The sequence below is a fragment of the Schistocerca americana genome, chromosome 4, assembly GCF_021461395.2.
Source record: "Schistocerca americana isolate TAMUIC-IGC-003095 chromosome 4, iqSchAmer2.1, whole genome shotgun sequence".
NCBI lineage: Eukaryota > Metazoa > Arthropoda > Insecta > Orthoptera > Acrididae > Schistocerca > Schistocerca americana.
The window spans coordinates 644,744,584-644,761,927 of NC_060122.1; the positions used below are offsets into that span (position 1 = coordinate 644,744,584).

Genomic DNA, 17,344 nt, shown 5'->3' on the forward strand with positions numbered 1-17,344 from the left:
GCTGGACTGAGTTTCCGGTTTTTTCCGTGCACTTTTAGTACAGCGAAGTCATTGAGTGATGGGGTAATCTTATTCTTCCTTGAAGTTCCAGGCTCTTGTTCCTCTTCTTCGGATACTTTTTTGCCAGATAGTAAGCCAGTGTCTATATCCGAGCTGTCATGAACTGAGAGGTCTGAATCTCAAGAATAATCAACTGACTATTTGATCTGTTTTCTTCCTTTTTTTGGACAGCGATATAGTGAAATCTAGCTTACGTCGTTTTGTTCCTACAGGGCGCTCTTTTCTTTCTTCGGAACGTCTCTTCTTCTCAATAACAAGTTTTTCCTTTCCAAAGATTTTTTCTTCCATTCGGTCTTTATTGGGTGTCGACGTTTCAATGCTTCGCCAAAACGTTTCCTCTTGATCTTTATGTTACTCAGTGGTGCTATATCTTCAGCTGAGATAATCTGACGCCGTGTGTGTTGAACGTCATCCTGTGCGGGAGTTAGCACTGAACAACTGTCGTCACATTTTGTTTCTTTTTTGTTTCCAATGGGCCCGCAGCTCGATATAAGTCGTGTAAAGACATTATGAATTAAGTCCAAAAAGCTGTTTCTATTTTGAGATGTCTATTTAATCACGACAGGCCTGTTTCAGCACTATTGCCATCATCAGGCGATCTATAACATCGCTGTTTTAGTCACTCAAGCATTTTTCTTACGTCTTTTAAAGTTAGTTTATGACGTAGTTTTCATAGGCTATAACTTGCAACAAATATAGCCTATGAAAGCTACGTCATAAAATAACTTTAAAAGACGTAAGAAAAACGCTTGAGTGACTAACCAGCGATGTTATAAATTGCCTGATGATGGCAATAGTGCTGAAACAGGCCTGTCGTGATTAAATAAACATCTGAAAATAGAAACAGCTTTTTGGACTTAATTCATAATGTCGTCACATTGTTGCAGCTGCGGTGATTTATCCAAAAACACCTACAGGAATTTAGCTCGAAACAACTGCGGGAATTTACTCCATTTCGCCGTTTTCTGAAAAATACAGTGTTGATTTTGATGTCCAACTGGAACACTTATTTCCACGCGAAAGTGAAACTTAAATTTATTAGTGTTCACGAGTGATTTGTTGATCCTCCTACATTATACAGTGTTCAAGCAAAACATTAAAAAGTTACATGTAAGTGGTAGAAAACAGACTTACCTCACTTTCTCATCTCCGGAGCGACCTGCTAGGACGAACTTTCGTGAAATGATAAGTTACAATAAGATAAACATGCCACTTGGTCATCAACTCCTGAATCGCTGGCAGTTAATTAGAACACTCGGTTCGGGTTTTTACCCCATGCGGGCTTTATCTCCACCAACAGCTAAGTGACTGAAACTTAACACAGTCAGGAAGCTCTCACTGCGCAATATACAGGGTGATTCAAAAAGAATACCACAACTTTAGGAATTTAAAACTCTGCAACGACAAAAGGCAGAGCTAAGCACTATCTGTCAGCGAATTAAGGGAGCTATAAAGTTTCATTTAGTTGTACATTTGTACGCTTGAGGCGCTGTTGACTAGGCGTCAGCGTCAGTTGATGCTAAGATGGCGACCGCTCAACAGAAAGCTTTTTGTGTTATTGAGTACGGCAGAAGTGAATCGACGACAGTTGTTCAGCGTATATGGGGCACTGAGAATCCGCGGGAAACAACTCAGTATGAACTTGACTCGCCTAAGGTGAACGTTTTCTGTGCCATTTCAGCCAATAAAGTTTTTGGCCCTTTTTCTTCGAAGGTGCTACTGTAACTGGACTACAGTATCTGGAGATGTTAGAGAATTGGCTGTTCCCTCAGCTCGAACAAGAAACACAACAATTCATATTTCAGCAGGATGGAGCGCCACCACATTGGCACTTATCTGTCCGTAACTACCTGAACGTCAACTACCCGAGGCGATGGATCGGCCGCCAGGCAGCCCGTGACAGAGCACTTCATCACTGGCCTCCAAGAAGCCCTGATCTTACCCCCTGCGATTTTTTCTTATGGGCGTATGTTAAGGATATGGTGTTTCGGCCACCTCTCCCAGCCACCATTGATGATTTGAAACGAGAAATAACAGCAGCTATCCAAACTGTTACGCCTGATATGCTACAGAGAGTGTAGAACGAGTTGGAGTATCGGGTTGATATTGCTCGTGTCTCTGGAGGGGGCCACATTGAACATCTCTGAACTTGTTTTTGAGTGAAAAAAAACCTTTTTAAATACTCTTTGTAATGATGTATAACAGAAAGTTATATTATGTTTCTTTCATTAAATACACATTTTTAAAGTTGTGGTATTCTTTTTGAATCACCCTGTATTGTCACAACACACTCATGTTCAGAAAAAGCTGAACACCTTGATCGACTAGAGATAGGATGTTCATATTCACAGAGCATGTACATTAGTATGTTTCATAGAAATGGTTAGCATTTGATCCATGTCAAGGTGCAAGGTCAACATCGATATCGCAGTGCAACGCCACCTATCGGTAAAATGTGCCTGTGGCTCTTGTTGTCGCTACAAACCGAAGGTAATGGACCAGTGTGACTTGAGCAGATGTGCAGGATGCCTCGCAGACGTATGCGCGAACCGTAGCGTCAAATCACTGAGTTTGGAAGAGGGCGCATTATTGGCACAAGAGAATGTTACGAATCCATCCGGGAAATTGCTGCTCTTGTGCGACGAAATGTTTCGACAGTGCAACGTGTGCGCGCAGAATGGTTCACGGCACGACGTAGAACACGGTGAGAGGGATCAGGTCGCACTACCCAGAGCACTTACCGAAACATCGACACTCATCCGAATGGCATTGCAGGACAGATCTGCGTCGTCCTCGCCCATGGCGCAACAGTGTAACATCGCACCCTAACAAGGGTGACAATCCGTCGCCGTTTATTACGGCATGGGTTACGTGCGCGTCGTCCATTTCCCCGCCTACCTTTGGCGAATGTGCAGAGAGGTGCTAGACGCCAATGGTGTAAAGAACGGCGTCACCGGGGACAGGAATCGCATCAGATAGTGTTTTCGGACGAATCCAGGTTCTGCTTGTAAGAAAATGATGGCCGCATTTTGGTTCGCCGCAGACAGGTGGAGCGGCATCACAGTGACTGCATTCGCACAAGACATACAACACTAGTTGAAGGCTTTATGGTATGGGGTGCCATTGGGTTCAAAAATGGTTCAAATGGCTCTGAGCACTATGGGACTTAACATCTGAGTTCATCAGTCCCCTAGAACTTAGAACTACTTAAACCTAACTGACCTAAGGACATCACACACCTCCATGCCCGAGGCAGGATTCGAAACCTACGACCACAGCAGCCGCGCGGTTCCGGACTGAAGCTCCTAGAACCGCTCGGCCACCGCGGCCGGCAGCCATTGGGTACAACCACAAATCACAGATGGTGCGTGTCCATGGCACTGTGACCGGTGTGACGTACATGACTGACATCCTACTACCCGTAACCATACCCTTTCTGCACAACACACTAGACGCCGTTTTTCAGCAAGACAATGCACGACCACATGTTGCTGCACGAACACATGCCCTGTTGATGTCACAGGATGTCAGCCTTTTGCCCTGGCCCGCTAGATCACCAGATTTGTCGCCAATCGAAAATATGTGGGATATTGTGAAACGACGGCTGCAGAGTTGTGACCCAGCGCCAAGCACCAACAGATGAACTTCAGAAGCCGGCCGCGGTGGTCTCGCGGTTCTAGGCGCGCGGTCCGGAACCGCGCGACTGCTACGGTCGCTGGTTCGAATCCTGCCTCGGGCATGGATGTGTGTGATGTCCTTAGGTTAGTTAGGTTTAAGTAGTTCTAAGTTCTAGGGGACTGATGACCACAGCTGTTAAGTCCCATAGTGCTCAGAGCCAGCCATTGAACTTCAGAAACAGGTGAATGGAGCATGGATGTCTATACCACAGGAGGATATTTGCGCCTTATACGCGTCAGTGCCACCACTCATGGAAAATTTTCTCAAGTCCGATGGCGGACCCTCTACCTACTAGGCAACAGAACGCATGCTGAACTGAGATGACTGAAATGTTAATCATTTCCGAGAACATACTAATGCGCGTGTACTGCGAATATGTACGTCCTATCTCTACTCGTTCTAGGTGTTCTATTTGTTCTGAACATGAGAGTATTTAACGAAAAAATAGTATCTCTCTTAGTACAAGTGTTAGTTTTGGAGTATTCATTGTTGTCACTTAGTAACAACCTAGTCACCTTATTCAAATATTTTGTGTACCAATAAGAGTATCAGTATTCCAGCGAGCTCAGCATATGTACATTTATCGCAGTTTATTTACTGTGTGAACTTCCATACCTAAAACTCTTCAATTTACGTGTTGATAATGATGTTTGGTTTGTGGAGCTTTCAACTGCGTGGTCATCAGCGTCCGAGTTTACGTGTGTCATAATTTCTCTTCCTTTTCACTGTCTGTGTATGTAATTTTCAAGAGGTTTGGCGAACGCACTTTTGGTGTGTGTGGATGGCTAAGGATATTTATTTCGAAATTTGTATGAAATATTAGTGCAGTTTCGCATCTTCCATTGCCCTGGCCCCGTCGGCCAGTCAGATGGCAGCTGTGTTTGTCATTGGTAGAATGTACGTACGTGGTGGAATATTTTACATCGACAAAAAAATGGCTGTGAGCACTATGGGACTGAACTTCTGAGGTCATAATTCCCCTAGAAGTTAGAACTACTTAAACCTAACTAACCTAAGGACATCACACACATCCATGCCCGAGGCAGGATTCGAACCTGCGACCGTAGCGGTCTCGCGGTTCCAGACTGTAGCTCCTAGATCCGCACGGCCACTCCGGCCGGCTTACATCGACAGTTCGCACATGACATCAGTATTTCTTTACATTTTGGGCATCTCTTGGACCACTCCTTTCTGGTTAGTGGGTGAGTTTTTACGCTTCTAAGTTTATATACATAGTCATTACAACACGAATTGGCCTGTTTTGCGAAAATGAAATTAGTTTTTTATTTTTATTTTCTAATTTTCGCTTTCTTACCTCACTTACGATTGGAGTCTAGGAATTCTATTTTATCCTCAATAGTAGTCGATCAGGTTTTCCATTTTAGAAACAATTGTCTTAATTCTGACGATATTATATTTTTACTCTTGATATATGCTAATGACGAGTCTAAATATGGGGTTACTCGATTCCATCACAAGTATAGCTTTTCGCGTAGGAATATATGCTTTGTTTACGGATTATGCTTATGAGTGAGGCACAGGTAACACGATGCAACCAATTTGTTGTTAGTAGAAAGCCAATTTGTTGTTAGTATGCTTCTGAGCATTCTATGTGCCAGGACAATTGTTTGAACGTGAAGTTATGGACCCAAGACGGAGAAGGAAACCATTTGGGAGAATTGTGGGGATACAATCTGCAGGAAACTCCTTATTCAGCATCTTTTATGGAATTTGTGCAACAGTTTCTTCATCAAAATGCTATGACAGTCAGACGTCAGTATGGGATCCGTACCACATAGGACTGATAGAGGAAATAGAGAAGATCCAAAGAAGAGCAGCGCGTTTTGTTGCGGGTTCATTTAGTAAGCACGAGAGCGTCACAGAGATGATCAATCGACACCAGTGATGGTCACTGCAAGAGAGGCATTCTGCGTCAGGCCGTGGATTGTTGTTAAAGTTCCGAGAGCGTACATTTCTAGAAGAGTCAACAAATAAATTGCTTCCCCGCACGTAGGTCTCGCCAAAAGAACATGAAGATAAAATTAGTGAGATTCAAGCCGACACGGAAGCTTAATGACAATCGTTTTTTCCGCAAACTATTCGCGATTAGAATGGGAAAGGGGGGAAGTGACAGTGGTATACAAAGTAACTTCCGCCACACGTCACAATCTGTCTCGCGAAGTATAAATGTAGATGTATATGATGTTGACTTCCACACATGTGTTATTCACAAATGAGTGCCTGCTATTTTAGCGGTCACTGTAGCCACATCTGGAGCTACGAGAGCCCTCAGGTGACTGCCTTTAGATCTCATCAACAGAAAAATTACTGTGAACGCTTGGGCTTAAATTGTTAATATCGTCTTCTAGGACTTGCATTTTTTGCAGCGCACTAAACTGGAGTTGCTGTACTTACCTTTCTTATTAAACTGGTGGACACAGTACAGATTACTATGGGCAGCAAGCTTTAGTACCATTGCACTGTAGCTCTAATACATTTCAAAGTTAGTGCTAAAACACACGTAACTGTTTCCTTTAAGGAGCTTTTCACAAGTCGAACAGGACGCACGGCGTGGCCAGCTCTTTCGCCATGTTTAACGTTTCCCTTTTTTTTTCGTCGAAGACAAATCAAGAAGTGAACTGATCGTCCGAAACCGTGATTTAGTATCGGTCGGTTCAATCGTTGTAGAGTTTTATGGTAATGGACCGTGAGTTTAGATGGGAATCCTTGGATAGAAGAAAATCTTTTCACGAAATACTGGCGAGTGCGTTTAGAGAACCTGCATGTACGACAGCCCGCAGAACGATTGTTCATCTCAAGTAAGGACAGTACAGAAATAAACAAGGATGATAAGGGCCTCATAATGAGGCACCAAGGCAGTGCTCCGTGAACCTAGATGGTAATCATTGGATAGAGGAAGACGATCCTTTCGCGAAACACTATTGCTCGCTTTTGGGAATAGAACAGGAAAGTGACTGACTTGCAGTGCCACAAAGTGCCATCCCCAAGCACTGTACAGTGACCTGTGGATTGCGTATGTAGATGTGAAAGTAAATGGGTATTGCCATCAAGCATGCAATAAAACATAGAGCAAATCGTCTGAACACATGTTGTAACTTTATTCGATAGTGGTTTTAGAAAAGTGTAATCTATGTTCAACCGATGTCTCTCATTCTGAGAAACATACAGTCATGTGCATTAATCTCAATCCTTAAAAATATTAATCCTTCAACAATAAGTTATCATCAGTGTGTGACTCATCGTTCCACGAATATTGTCGGTAGGGTTCTGTAAAATTTAATGTTATCAGAATTTTTAGACGCTTAAGAGAAAGGCAGAGCCTCAGACCACTAATCTTTCCAAATATTATAAATAAAGACAAAAATAAAATAAATAACAATAAATAAAAAGTAGAATAAGTAGATGACCTTAAAGATGTAGAGACAATAAAACAGAAAATGCAGTATGGAATAATTTCAGGACTGGACTTTGTACCAAGCAGAAGAATCCAAGAAGACCAGAATTACTTTGTCAGAGGATAGGGAAATAGCGCATTCCGAAAAAGTGGAGGTAAAAAGAAGGGCTGAAATAAAATTCTGTAATGCCCTTTTTAGTATACATTGTGTGGTCCAGCAGGATCTACACTTGAATAAGAATAAAATGTATGGTTTTAGAAGTCAGTAGTCGGCAACGGATGTGTGTCCGAAGAGCAGCTGCTCTCAGCCTGAGGGCACGCTCCAGCTGGCCGCAAGCAGCTGAACACGTTGCAGGTGGGTAGCGAGTGCTCGATGCCGCCTGTACTGGAGAGGGGTGCGCGGCGTCCCAGACACCGCTACAGTTGCCCACTGTCCACCAGCTCCTTGACGAGCCCCGCCATGCGTCGAGCGCACTCCTCGGTGCACTGGTAGCTCCAGGCTGGGCCGGCACCAGCTCCAGAATCGCCGCCCTCTCGCAGCCGGGGCATTTCTCCAGTCTCGCACGTCGTGATAGGTAGCATGTCCAGCGCGAGGCCCAGACCAAAACGGCCGCAGTCTCGCATCTCCACCTCCAGCCTGGAAACGACAACAACATAACCTTGAACACTCTGTAAGCCTATCTTTATTCAGCTGGTTCCGAAACTTCGGCTATTAAACATGGAATGTCGAATCAAAATATCTTCAGCCGCCTCAATTTCCAGTTATTGTTTTACACTGAACCGACAAAGAAACTGGTATAGCGATGTGTATTCAAATACATCTACATCTACATTTATACTCCGTAAGCCACCCAACGGTGTGTGGCGGAGGGCACTTTATGTGCCACTGTCATTACCTGTTCCAGTCGCGTATGGTTCGCGGGAAGAACGACTGCCGGAATGCCTCCGTGCGCGCTCGAATCTCTCTAATTTTACATTCGTGACCTCCTCGGGAGGTATAAGTAGGGGGAAACTATATATTCGATACCTCATCCAGAAACGCACCCTCTCGAAACCTGGACAGCAAGCTACACCGCGATGCAGAGCGCCTCTCTTGCAGAGTCTGCCACTTGAGTTTGCTAAACATCTCCGTAACGCTATCACGCTTACCAAATAACCCTGTGACGAAACGCGCCGCTCTTCTTTGGATCTTCTCTATCTCCTCTGTCAACCCGACCTGGTACGGATCCCACACTGATGAGCAATACTCAAGTATGCCGGCCGCGGTGGTCTTGCGGTTCTAGGCGCGCAGTCCGGAACCGTGCGACTGCCTCGGGCATGGATGTGTGTGATGTCCTTAGGTTAGTTAGGTTTAAGTAGTTCTAAGTTCTAGGGGACTGATAACCACAGCAGTTGAGTCCCATAGTGCTCAGAGCCATTTGAACCAATACTCAAGTATAGGTCGAACGAGTGTTTTGTAAGCCACCTCCTTTGGTGATGGATTACATTTTCTAAGGACTCTCCCAATGAATCTCAACCTGACACCCGCCTTACCAACAATTAATTTTATATAATCATTCCACTTCAAATCGTTCCGTACGCATACTCCCAGATATTTTACAGAAGTAACTGCTACCAGTGTTTGTTTCGCTATCATATAATCATACAATAAAGGATCCTTCTTTCTTCGTATTCGCAATACATTACATGTTAAGGGTCAGTTGGCACTCCCTGCCTATCCGCTGCAGAGCTTCCTGCATTTCGCTGCAATTTTCTAATGCTGCAACTTCTCTGTGTACTACAGCATCATCCACGAAAAGCTGCATGGAACTTCCGACACTATCTACTAGGTCATTTATATATATTGTGAAAAGCAATGGTCCCATAACGCTCCCCTGTGGCACGCCAGATGTTACTTTGACGTCTGTCGACGTCTCTCCATTGAGAACAACATGCTGTGTTCTGTTTGCTAAAAACTCTTCAACCTATCCACACAGCTGGTCTGATATTCCGTAGGCTCTTACATTGTTTATCAGGCGACAGTGCGGAACTGTATAGAACGCCTTCCGGAAGTAAAGGAAAATGGCATCTACATGGGAGCCTGTATCTAATATTTTCTGGGTCTCATGAACAAATAAAGCGAGTTGGGTCTTACACGATCGCTGTTTCCGGAATCTATGTTGATTCCCACAGAGTAGATTCTGGGTTTCCAGAAATGACATGATATGCGATACAGAGATAAGTAAACAGCAGAATACGGTGCTGGGGTCGGCAACGCCTACGTATGACAACAAGTGCCTGACGCTGTTGTTAGATCGGTTACTGCTGCTACACTGGCAGGTTATCAAGATGTAGGTGAGTTTGAACGTGGTGTTTTAGTCGGCGCACGAGCGATGGGACGCATCATCTCCGAGGTAGCAATGAAGTGGGGGTTTTCCCGTACGACCATTTCACTAGTGTACCGTGAATATCAGGAATCCGGTGAAACATCGAATCTCCGACATCGCTGTGGCTGCAAAAAGATCCTGCAAGAACGGGACCAACAACGACTGAAGAGAATCATTTAACGTGACAAAAGTGCAACCCTTTTGCAGTTTGCTGCAGATTTCAATGCTGGGCCATCAAGAAGTGTCTACGTGCGAACCATTCAACGAAACATAATCGATACGAGCTTTCGGAGCCGAAGGCCCACTCGTGCACCCTTGATGGCTGCACGACACAAAGCCTTACGCCTCGCCTGGGCCTGTCAACACTGACACTGGACTGCGTTTACAAATCAATTCTATAAAATATACTAAGACAAAGATCGACAAAATTATTTATATTAAATAATTAAATAAACAAAAAATCAGTATAATAAAATAAATAATCATGACATCCTGATTTACACAGAAAAATTTTTAGTCTTATTGAAATACTTTACTATGATGATTGCAGACATGTTGCATGGTCGAACGGGTCTCATTTCAAATTTGATATGCCAAAGGACGAGTAGAGGTATGGAGACAACTCCATGAGTCCATGGACCTGCATGTCAGCAGGGGACTGTTCAGGCTGGTGGAGGCTTTGTTATGGTGTGAGGCGTGTGCAGTTGGAGTGATATGTGATCCATGATACGTCGAGATACGGCTCTGACAGGTGACACGTACCTAAGCATCCTGTCTGATCACCTACATCCAGTGATGTCGATTGTGTATTCCGACAGACTTGGGAAATTCCAGCAGGGCATTGCGGCTTCCCACACGTCCAGAATTGCTCTAGGAACACTCTTCCGATGGCCACCAAACTCCCAAAAACATGAACATTATTGAGCATATCTGGGATGCCTTGCAACGTGCTGTTCAGAAGAGATCTCCACCCCGTCGTACACGTACGGGTTTATGGAGAGCCCTGCAGGATTCATGGTGTCAGTTCCCTCCAGCACTACTTCAGACTTCAGTCGAGTCCATCCAACATAGTGTTGCGCCACTTCTGCGTGGTCGCGGGGGCCCTACGCTATATAGGCAGGTGTACTAGTTTCTCTGGCTCTTCAGTGTATTTGAGTAACCAGTTTCAGCGCTACATTACGCCATCTTCAGGCACCCTGACCGACGTGTACGAAGAATCCCACCTCTGCTCCAGTCAAAATAGGGGCTAGCATTCAATGACTGGTATCCGTAGATTTCTTCGTAACACAGCGATCTCTTCCAATATCACTTGCTGACTCGTCGGCAGTTGTTATTTGTGACTGTGTCACTGAAAAACTTCAGTGATATTAGTAAAATGAACTGTGCTTATTATGTATAAACGTTTTTACCGACGGTATGACCCCAGTTACAAACTTTATTTCAGTTCTAGGTCGCAAAAATATACTGAACTTAATTACATGATAATGAACAATCAAGAATTAATTTTGGCCACACAAAATTATCAAATCTGAAGTGCATCTGGTTGTTTTAATTGACGGAGTTTCAGAATATATACTAGCGATTTTTTGAGTTTGTGATGCGTCATTCGAAACGTATCTTTCTACCTGTGTAATTAACACTTCCAGATAAAACGTGCTGGAGTGAGGGGAATCAACGGTTGCAGTCTATGTATCGTCGCAAGAAGACTGAGCGATATAAACTGTGTCGTGTTCTGGTGATACATTAGTGATTATGCTAATGTACCCCGCAGTTTTTTTCTTACTAATGCGCAATGTACAAGTATAGCCAACGTGGTCAAATATCGTAATAAAAACAGTACAAATGTACCGAGAAAGCTCGGGAGGTGCTTATGTCAGTGACCCTCGAGATATTTGGTCTAACAATGAATGTTTGCGTAAGATACGTATTGATGTGTATGACCATATAGACTACATGATTTTCACACAGTTCCCTTCATTGGTATATTAGCCACTGATATCCTCAACAACCCTCCTCAAAATCAGTTATGTATCATTATTCCACTGTGTTAGAAGATGTGGTAAGTCCCACATGTTGGTTGTACCTATACATAGCGCTAAATATTTCTTCATATACTTCTGCGTCGCAGATGTACGACTCTGAAAGAAACTGCGAAGGAGAAAACCAAAACCACTCTGAGCAATTCTTTACTTGCTATCACTGACGTAGCTTCACTCTCAGCATACCTCAGCTGTCATTCATCTCTCCAACAGCGAATTAATAATTCTGAGAAAGTGGCAACATTAACCCACCTTTACTCATCCATATCGATATCTGTTTAGTTTTTCTTCTTCTATCTCAGTTCTGATTCTACTCCATTTGCTTCTTCCTCTGTCCTGGATCAAATGAATTCTCCTGCTGCACCCGAGACATGCATTCCTTTTCGACAGGAATCTCATATTATCAAAAAAATTTAACACATTGATAGTAAGACTAATTTTACTGTAGTAGCATGTATTCATTACTGTAATTGCCATTATTATTTATGTAGATGAATAAGTGCATAAATAAAGAAGTGCATAGATAAAGAAAGTTATTGTTAATGACAGAAGGTACCACAGTTGTGTTTGCTTACTAACCACCTGTTCTTCGTTCCAGAAAACTTTTATCAAAAGGAGCTACACGACTTTACAGTTATTTACCAAAATGCCAAGCCGTGAGACATAATGGAACATTAGCAACAGCCCAGCCGCCTCTGAAGGAGGCGCCATATTGTGCAGTTAAAGTCTTGGGGAAACATTTAATTGCTTCTTTGTAGCGCCGTAATTAATTTTCTTGTCACGCCGCATGGAAAAAGAGGCCGCTCCGTGCCAGCGCCATTTAAGTAAATTAATTTGGAGACTTCCGAAGAGGTTGTTCGCCGTCTCAGTGAGCAATATCCGTAAAACTAAACAATTGCGCGCCCAAAATGTATAGGAGAACGGGCACATACAACTACACGAAAATTTCGATGTTAATTTTGGTGAAATTAAGAAAGTGTTCTAGAAACAGGGCTTTTATGTCGCTGAACAATTACGCCGTTTCTGTATTTTGGGTATAACGCTCACTTGACACTTAAACTATGCGAGGGCAAACCTGGTAAAATCATGAACACAGAAAACAATGAAAAACGGAAAAGGATTTTCTAGTGCAATGCAGCTGAGATAATGAAGAAGTTTATTTTAAAGAAAGATGGAGTTGGACTGTTGTGTGGTGTTGACAACAAAATATCTTAATGAAGTCTGTCCCTGCAATCTGTCTAATGTTGTTTGTGGTTAATAGCATATTGAATTTAGGATGAACTGTGAAATTCCCCACAATAGTGCTAGAAGTAAAAATTATTTCAATGTAGTCTGTGTATTCCTGTCCGGCGTACAGAATGGTGTTGTATATTCTGGTGCATTCGTCTATAACAGGCTACCAGTAGATTTAAAGTAGGAGTTTGGGAAGGGAAAAGAGTCGCATGGAATTCTCGGCTGGGTGACCCTGAGGGATAGCTGGGAGACATTGATGGATAGGTTCTGCCACCTAGAAAATGGTCTCTGCCTGCTTAATTGGTTTCATATCAGTTGTATTACATAATAGATTTGGGGAACCCCGTCCAATTCTCAGATGCACCTGAGCATGGAGCAAAATTTTTCAAAAATTACATCAGTGCGTATACTGCGTAACAGCAGTTTTCGTAAATTATATGCAACAAGTTGTCAAATCCTTCAGTCATAAGGTCGGGTCAAAGTTCCTGTGCTCAAGTCAGACTATATATAAAATTACAATAACTTACAGCGAAGCTCAAGTATTAAATCAATAATATTTTATACCTTTGGAATATTAATGCCATTACACATTGTTCGTAACCCATTTACAGCTGAATCAAAACCGGTTATAGTGGGAGTCTGTAACCACTTTCTAAAAGCAGTAAAAATTTATGGTGTTAACAACAAACCTCTATGCTGAACAATAGTAAATATTAATCTGAAAGGACACCGAGATATAATAAAGAACTATTTTATGCCCCATCAGCTACATAGTCAGAGCGTGAACGTAGGTGAATGTTCACTCCTAAGAACGTCTTACAATAAAACAGAAGTAGTTAAATTACCACATTAGTCTGTTAGTTTGATCCATTGTATAATTATTCATAGTCAATAAAATTGTTGGCTCTGAGCACTATGGGACTTAACATCTGAGGTCATCAGTCCCCTAGAACTTAGAACTACTTAAACCTAACTAACCTAAGGACATCACACACATCCATGCCCGATGCAGGATTCGAACCGGCGACCGTAGCGATTCATAGTCATAGGAAGTAATTAATACAGTAGTAATTTCTACGTTATACATTAAACAACATAATGTTCCCAATCAGCTTTTCGTTTAAAGTTAAGTGACATTTACAATGGAAATATCATTAGTGAACGCGTAAATCTGTTATGCAACTGAAAAGAATTACGGTCAAAGTGATGAACATTGTTCCAGAAGAACACCGAGACACAGTAAAATACTATTCTGTGCCCCCTGCTAAGAAGTATGTAACAGTGAGAACGTCAAAGATGGAATAATAATTACTAGATTAATGGGTATACAACACAACATCACTTCTCATAAGGTACAAGTTGCGGGTTGTCAAGCCTACCAGTTGTAAGATGAGAACATTATGTTGTTTAACACGTAAGCTTGGGTTTGGGTTGTTTGGGGGAAGACACCAAACAGCGAGGTCATCGGTCTCATCGGACTAGGGAAGGAAGTCGGCCGTACCCTTTCGAAGGAACCATCTCGGCATTTGCCTGGAGCGATTTAGGGAAATCACGGAAAACCTAAGTCAGGATGGCCGGACGCGGGATTGAACCGTCGTCCTCCCGAATGCGAGTCCAGTGTGAACACGTAAGCTGGAAAATACTGTTGCGTTAATATTTTTTCTGTGAACTTGGTTGTTGCACCAGGTGTCGAGCAAGGCAGTTCAAGGGATTTTAGCGATTCGTGCTTTATCATAAGACGTTCTTGCGAGTGAACATTCACCTACTTTCACCTTCTGACTATGTAGTCGATGGGGCATAAAATGGTACTGTATCCCAGCATCCTCCCAGACTAATATTAACTTGTGGTCGGCATAGAGGTTTGTTGTCAACACCGTAATTGTTTATTTGCTGTAGAAAGCGCTTACACACACCGACTATAATTCGTTATAATTCAACTGTAAACTGGTTAGCAGAAATGCGTAATGACATAAACATTCCAAAGATGGAAAATAGTATTGACTTAATATTTGATCCTGGGTATGAGTTATCCTAATTTCATGCACAGTCTGACTTGATTGTACGATCGGCAGGCTTGACAACTTGTTACATATAATTTACAAGAAATGCTGTTAGGATGTGTGCACAGGTGGAGATCGATCATGTAATGGATAGGTTACAAAGCCAACATTGCAGCTAGAGACCATTTTATTGCCAGTGCGTTCTCGCCACCCACCACAATGGATAGTCAAGACATAGTTGGAAAGGGTTTTCTTCTTCCACATACACGGAATCCTTTTCTCTCGGTGTGTGGCAATTGTGTCTTAAGTGTACCTGCTGACTGTTAATGACTGTAACAGGTGTAGTGTAGGGCCACGTTTGCGTTTTATGATGATGTGAAAAGGGTGAAAGTGAAATCAAACGACGGCCCATACCTTGCTTCTCGCAAATAGCGAATAGCACCAAGGAGGTCGCCAAGGTTAACGTCCCCATCCGACAGACGAACTTCCGTCGATAGCCTAACATTCCCTTCTCCTTGGGACGATGTGGAAAGATATGGAATTTAACCCAGGGCGTCTGCACGAAGCCTGGCGAATAGGACCTTTGCGCTGCCACCTTGCCGATCAAATGCTGACGATGAATATTTTTTCCACCACCAGGACTGGAACTGGTTAGCTCCGTGTCGCGTTGGCACCGTGGCGAGGCAGCTAACGTTGACGTTGACGTGGACAAGAATGGGAAACCGAACGTCACGAGACAAAGCACCGTCGAAATACGGCACCATCTGGTTAACGTGATTTTGCGCATTCTGTACTCTCCAGTCGCAGCTGATAGTTTTATTTGGCTCCCAAACACCTTGTTCATGAAAATGCAGGTGCTTAAAATTCCTAAGTTAGCTCTACTAAAACGCACATTTCCTCCTTTGTCTACATGCTACTCCCACATTTACATTTACCTAACATCAAATACTACATAAATTATTTCTATACGTTTCGTAAGAAAGTCCCACATCCTTCTGGGAAACGCGAAGGTGAAAAAAGGGGCCGGTCGCGGTGGCCGACCGGTTCTAGGCGCTTCAGTCTGGAACCGCGCGACCGCTACGGTCGCAGGTTCGAATCCTGCCTCGGGCATGGATGTGTGTGATGTTCTTAGGTTAGTTAGGTTTAAGTAATTCTAAGTCAAGGGGACTGATGACCTAAGAAGTTAAGTCACATAGTGCTTAGAGCAATTTGAACCAATTTGCGCCACACAGATCACCGATTCAAGCGTGTTTAGCGTAGTGGGATGGTTTCAGTAGACACTGATGACCTCAGATGTTATGTTCCATACTGCTCAGAGCTATTCACAATATAATGCCGAGTGATGAACTTTTCTATCGATCTTAATTTTGGAGATATTTAATTATGAAATCACCTTCCCTGGACACCTGTATCTGCATGGAGTGATCGATATCCATACATTCACTGCTGCATCTGCTACCCTGGTTTCTCCACCTAAGATCTGAGACGAAAGCGGCCTCAGCCAATGAGAACTGATGACGCCGAGAGGCTGCACATGGCTTTCGAGTTTTGAACAGGGACAAACCATTCTTCTTCATGTCTCTTCTATTCTAGATCGTTCTTGAATGAAACTGTGCATTTACCTGTGTGTGATGTGGTGTGCTAATGAGCGTAGATGCATTGGATTATACTGAGAAGGAGAAACAGCTATGTATGAAAGCAGGTATTGGTTTGTATTGGTGAAGTTATAATCAGAGCTACAAACAGCTCTTCTTCATGCGTCTACTACGGAACTCAAGGTAATGTTTTTCTAAAACTACAAGCTTCACGTGCCATGTTGGAACAGTCAGACTCCTTATGCACTGTTATCGAATGAATAATAGAGTGATATACAAAAGCTGCGTTTAACGTAGGTCAGATTGAATTCCGTTTACATGCTGCATTTGATTTGTGATCAGGTTTAGGAAGTCGGTATTTCATTCACCAAAAGATTTTCTGAATTGTATTTTTCAAATGTTTGTTATGGAACAGGCCTTTGTATGACCCTGCCGAGGGCACGTCGTTATTAGCATCCACTCGTGCGAACTTATAATGTAGAAATCAGCAATGCTTAGAAATGGTGAGGTAAGGCATTCAAACAGAGCCTCCTCATTTCGGTGAAGCATAAGTTAAAGTAGTCAGCCCTGTCCTCACCAAACGCCATACAAAAAAATGGTTCAAATGGCTCTGAGCACTATGGGAGTTAACATCTGAGGTCATCAGTCCCCTAGAGCTTACAACTACTTAAACCTAACTAACCTAAGGACATCACGCACATCCATGTTCGAGGCAGGATTCGAACCTGCGACCGTAGCGGTGGCGCGGTTCCAGATTGAAGCGCCTAGAATCGCTCGGTCACAGCGGCCGGCAAAACGCCATACAGACAGTCAGATCAGTTTTCAGCGTTAAAATTACAGCAGGTAGGTTTTGGCTGCAGGCACGCCTAATGTTGATGCACGGGTGTTCCGGTCACAACAGTACGAGAACTGCCCAGAAAGTGTCTTTCCTAAGTCCAGTTTCCACCGAAGCAAATGG

At 43.2% G+C, this 17,344-nt stretch overlaps 1 protein-coding gene across 1 annotated transcript in view; it reads right to left on the reverse strand.

Moving 5' to 3' along the window:
- Positions 1-6,833: 6,833 nt before the first annotated feature.
- The window catches only part of LOC124613117, a 319,714-nt gene continuing 309,203 nt past the window's right edge, over positions 6,834-17,344 (reverse strand). The window contains exon 6 of the mRNA XM_047141728.1: positions 6,834-7,790. Coding sequence (XP_046997684.1) covers positions 7,571-7,790 — 220 coding nt within the window. The 3' untranslated portion in view covers positions 6,834-7,570. The remainder of the gene's footprint in view (positions 7,791-17,344) is intronic.